The sequence below is a fragment of the Chanodichthys erythropterus genome, chromosome 2 (assembly GCF_024489055.1).
Source record: "Chanodichthys erythropterus isolate Z2021 chromosome 2, ASM2448905v1, whole genome shotgun sequence".
Classification (NCBI taxonomy): domain Eukaryota; kingdom Metazoa; phylum Chordata; class Actinopteri; order Cypriniformes; family Xenocyprididae; genus Chanodichthys; species Chanodichthys erythropterus.
Window position 1 is genome coordinate 7,270,092 of NC_090222.1, and position 5,600 is coordinate 7,275,691.

The 5,600-nt window shown below is 43.2% G+C and overlaps 1 protein-coding gene across 1 annotated transcript; it reads right to left on the minus strand.

Annotated features, from left to right (window-relative positions):
- Positions 1-3,900: 3,900 nt before the first annotated feature.
- LOC137024537 (uncharacterized) lies at positions 3,901-4,862 on the minus strand. The gene is made up of 2 exons (XM_067392205.1): positions 4,854-4,862; positions 3,901-4,757 (listed from the first exon to the last, which is right to left on the minus strand). The coding sequence occupies exon 2, from the start codon at positions 4,743-4,745 to the stop codon at positions 4,089-4,091; it is 657 nt and encodes a 218-aa protein (XP_067248306.1). The 5' UTR covers positions 4,746-4,757; positions 4,854-4,862; the 3' UTR covers positions 3,901-4,088.
- Between the last annotated feature and the right edge of the window lie 738 nt (positions 4,863-5,600).

The window sequence follows — 5,600 nt, forward strand, 5'->3', positions numbered from 1 at the left end:
TGTTATCTCAGCGTTCTCCCACAGACGATAAGATGCACCCTTGCGCGTATTTTTCTCATCGTTTGTCTCCCGCCGAACGCAATTACGACATTGGTAACAGAGAGTTGTTGGCAGTCAAATTAGCGTTGGAAGAGTGGCGACATTGGTTGGAAGGTTCTGGGGTACCTTTTATCGTTTGGACAGATCACAAGAACTTAGAGTAAATCCGATCAGCTAAAAGACTTAACTCCAGGCAGGCTCGGTGGGCACTTTTTTTCGGACGATTTGATTTTTCTCTCTCGTACCGCCCGGGCTCCAAGAACATCAAGCCCGATTCTTTATCTCGCATTTTTGACCCTTCCGAACGCCCGTCTACTCCCGAGTGTATTCTTCCTGAGACATTAGTGGTCTCCACTCTTACATGGGAGGTCGAATCGAAGGTCTTGGTGGCCTTAGAAGGGGTAACGCCTCCGCCCGGTTGCCCACCGAAACGTTTATTTGTGCCAGAGAGGTTGAGGTCCTGCGTTATCAAATGGGGTCACTGTTCCAACGTAGCTTGTCATCCAGGGGTTAATCGTACCAGGTTTTTGGTTAAGCAACGATTCTGGTGGCCTGCCATGGCTCGTGACATTCGCAGTTTTGTTTTGGCTTGCTCGGTTTGCGCCACTGGTAAGACTTCCAACCGACCCCCAGATGGGTTACTCCAACCGCTGTCTGTCCCTTCGAGACCCTGGTCCCACATCGCGCTAGATTTTGTCACCGCCCTCCCACCCTCTCAGGGTTACACGGTCGTTTTGACCGTAGTGGACCGGTTCTCGAAGGCGACTCATTTCATTCCCTTAACCAAATTACCCTCTGCTAAGGAGACAGCGGTAACTGTCGTTGACCACATCTTTCGGTTACATGGCCTCCCGGTAGATGTGGTGTCTGACAGGGGTCCCCAATTTGTGTCCAAATTTTGGCGAGAGTTTTGTAGATTACTGGGGGCGACTGTCAGTCTTTCATCTGGGTTCCATCCCCAGACCAATGGTCAAACCGAGAGAGCCAACCAAGATTTAGAGAGAATGTTGCGATGTTTGGCTTCCAAAAATCCTTCCTCCTGGAGCCAACAACTCTCTATGATTGAGTACGCACATAATTCGTTACCAGTGTCTTCCACGGGCCTCTCACCATTTGAAGGTAGTGTAGGTTACCAGCCACCTGTTTTTCCCAGTCTGGAATCTGAAGTCGCGGTCCCCTCCGCTCACGCCTTGTCCAGAGGTGCCACCGCACTTGGAGTAGAGCCCGTGAGACTCTTCTGCAGGTGAGGGCGCGCACCAAGGCTAAGACTGATCGCCACCGGTCGAAGCCTCCCGTATACGTCGTGGGTCAAAAAGTGTGGCTTTCTACCAAGAATATTCCGCTCCGCTCCGTTTCTAACAAGTTAGCTCCCAAATTTATCGGCCCGTTCCCTGTCACCAAGATCATTAGTCCGGTGGCAGTCCGACTCAAACTTCCTCCAGCGTACAGGAGAATTCATTCCGCCTTTCATGTCTCCAAAATTAAACCTGTGTTTCATTCACATCTTAATCCGCCCACTCCGGTTCCCCCACCGCCGCGACTCGTAGACGGGGAACCCACTTATTCGGTCAATCGTATTCTGGACTCTAGGCGGAGGGGACGTGGATTCCAGTACTTGGTGGACTGGGAAGGTTACGGTCCGGAGGAGAGAAGTTGGGTTCCTGCTAGGGACATCCTGGATCACTCCCTTATCGATGATTACAATCGACAGGTAGGTGGTTCTGGGAACGCCGTGAGGCGTTCCTAGGAGGGAGGGTACTGTCACGGTTGATCAATCCGCTGTCTCATTCTGGTGTCTGTGTGTTTGTGTGGGTGTGTCTGGTTGATTGTTCTGTGTGGGCGTCGCCGCTGATTGTTGATCAGCGGCAGCTGTGTGCAATCATTATCTGCCTATTTAACACCTTGTCTTTCGTCTCGTGTTTGTCAGATCGTTGTTTGGAATCCTGGTGTTGTGTCCTGTGCTCTCTCGTGTTTGTTTGTTCCCCGGAGTGGATTACCTCGTCGTTGTTTCCTGTTCCTGTTCTCCGTCAGACTCTCACTTTGGATTGCATTCACGGATTCGGACGCACGGACTCACGGACTCACGACACCATCTCACCTCACCACAGGATTTCCAGCTGCCCATCGAAGTCCCTGCGTCACCACTCTCCTGCTACTGTCTCTCCTCGTTTAATGACTAACTCTGGTGTGAAGCTCTAATAAAGAGATTAACTTGCACTTGCATCTGTCATTCTTTCCGTGACAGAATATAATATACAAGTTTCACTTTTTAAATGGAATTAGAGAAATAAATCAACTTCTTGATGATATTCTAATTATATGACCAGCACCTGTAGACCCCTTATAGATATTCAAATTGGGTTATATATATATATATATATATATATATATATATATATATATATATATATATATATATTATTGTTATTATTATTATTATTATATTATTATTATTATTTAATTATAAACCAGAGGAATTAGAGAGGTTTTCTGCAGTCTTCAGTCACCCTATTACAGACATTTCCATAAGTGTTAAAGTAACTGATTTGGTGGATTATATCGACTTTTTGTTGATAATCATATCTCAACATATCAATATCTTACCCACACATACAGCTGACAAAAAAATCTAGTAGATGCTGCTGCATTTATGCAGCTTCCAGGTGAACAGTGTGAGTGAGTCATCTCCCCATCTGAGAGATAGCAGCAGATCTTCAGCATGACTCACTGAAATCAACATCTATTTCTAGCCCACTGACTCACTCCTCACACACCGGAAAACAGCGAGGCATCACTCACTGTAACACATTTAATACTATGAAAGCTTGTTTCTACCATGTTAAAAAAAAAAAAAACTACTGCTGATACTGAAATTGATACCAATACCTGCTTCCTTTGTTTTGTTTGCTTACAGTATTTCACAATTGCTAAAACACATTTCTTGAAACCATCACTCATTTTCTCAAAACATTAAACACAAATCCAATCTTCAAACTAATTTCACAAAACCTCTGACTCTTATGGCAAAATCAAACAAGGCTTTCAGATCATACACACATTAAACAATATATAAGCACTACAGATCATTCATTAGACACTACATTAAAAAATGGAAAACACAACATCCAGAACATGAGGTTACAGAAAAAAAAAGTATATTGTAACACAGTAAACACATTTTGCCATTACATAAAATGTAAAGAAATCACAAGTAATGTGAATTTAAAGTATACTGTATGTACTGCAAGTACAGTATTATATTCAATATTATATAGTATTGCATGTCTGTATATACAGTACTTACATACTGCAAACATACAGCAGTCTAAATGCAAATGACTAAAAGGTCAAAGAAAACTCTAAATGAAAAGCATGATACAGTACACACACACACACACACACACACACACACACACACACACACAAAAAAAAACAAAGTTTAGAGTCAGTGAGAGATTCATTCTGCTTCAGCATCACGTCTTCATGTTCGGTCCGGCCTAAATCAAGTCAAGTCGCCTTTACAGTTTTTTCCAATTGCTAACACACAATTTTTCAAACTAGTCTGGTTTTATCAAAACACTTAACACAATTCACAAAACCACACACCCAAACTGCAAAATACCTCATATATCCTGCAAAATGAAGCACTGCAACCGAAACTACACAGAGCATTATCAAAATCAAACTTTTGCATGAAATGGCACACACTTCATTCATATTACCAGATTTTTGCCTAACCACCTACACACTGTTGGGCATAATGAAAAGCACCCCCATCTTTAGTATGCTTTGCCATAATACTAAAATATGTATCAGATTGTTCACATGCACAGAAATATTTGCAGATACACACACATGCTGTTGCAACATTTTTTATTTTTTTTTCCTTCACTACAGTAAACAAGTCAGTACAACATAAGCACAGCAGATATATTTACATGGGACTGAACAAAAATATTCTTACAAAAAAAGTAAACTGAAAAAGAAAATTTCTGAAAAAAAATATATTACAGTAAAAAAAACAAAAAACAAAAAAAAGGAAAGAAAAATTAGGCAGCATCTTGCCGCACAGCCGGGTCTGGCCACAACGCCTCGTCAACATCACAGGCAATATCTTCCCTTGCCAGACATCGAGGGAAGAAGCGCCTTGAGTGCCTTATCCATCCCTGAATTGCACCCACATCAATCTCATCACATGCCTCTTCCATGGCCTGCACAAGAGGCATGCGCACAAAGGGCTGCCGGTCGTATACCTTCCACCGCCATGCCGAAAAGAATTCTTCTATGGGGTTCAGAAATGGTGAGTATGGTGGGAGGTATTGCACGAGAAATGTTGGGTGGTCAGCAAACCAGTTTTGGACTGGGGCTGCACGATGAAAGCTCACGTTGTCCCATACTACAACGTACCGGTTTCTTTGATGGTCTGCATCATTCATACGCTCTGGTGGTATGAGAATGTTGTGAAGTCTGTCCAGAAATGTGAGAATATGGGCTGTGTTGTATGGTCCAAGTTTGGCATGACGGTGGAGGACACCATGCATACTGGAGATGGCAGTGCACATTGTGATGTTCCCACCACGTTGGCCAGGAACATCTATAATGGCTCTGTGGCCAATGAGGTTTCTCCCTCTTCTTCTGGTCTTTGCTAGGTTGAACCCAGCCTCATCTATAAAGATGAACTCATGTGGGATTGCATGAGCATCCATTTCCAGTACTCCCTGAAAACAAAGAACAAAAATCACTCAATATGGTGTTATCCAGTACACTGGGAAACAATGTTGTGTGTAGTGTACTGCAGTCAATATAGTACTTACATCCACATATGCTCGTCTGAACTCTTTGTTTCTTTGAGAGTTTCTCTCAAACGGCACCTTATAAAGTTGTTTCATTCTGATTTGGTTTCGCTTGAGAATGCGAGCCAATGTGGACAGACTAACTCGTTGAATGTTCTTGAATAAGGTGTTGTCTTGGATGATGTGGCTTTGAATTTCTCGTAATCTGATTTCATTATTTTCCAAAACCAAGTTTACAATGGCAGCATCCTGTACCCTGGTGAACATTTGGCCCCTTCCTCCACCATGGTGTTGTCTCTCAGTCCTTTAGAAAAAATAAAAAAATATATATATAGGGCTTGGACAATGCAGCCTAAATATTTTCCCCCACAGTAGAGTACATTGTACAGGAAACTTGTACAGTTCATGAATGGCTGATGTCATACACTAAGTAAACAGGTGTCACCCAACTGATACACTATGACATGGGGTATACTACATGTGTACTACATGAAATTTTGGTTACATACCTGTTCTCCAGTCTAAAGGTCCGGATGACAGAGGCGACAGTAAAACGGCTCAAGTTTGGCTGCACTCTCTGTCCAGCCTCACGCATTGTCAACCCATGGTTGATGACATGATCTACTAAGGTTGCTCTGATTTCATTTGAAAGTATTTGTCTTCTTTGGCCATGAACTCCTCTACCTGCTCTACCCCTACCTCTCACTCTTCCTCCCCCTCTTATTCTCAACCTCCCTCTTCCTCTTCCTCTTCCTCTTCCTCTCTCTG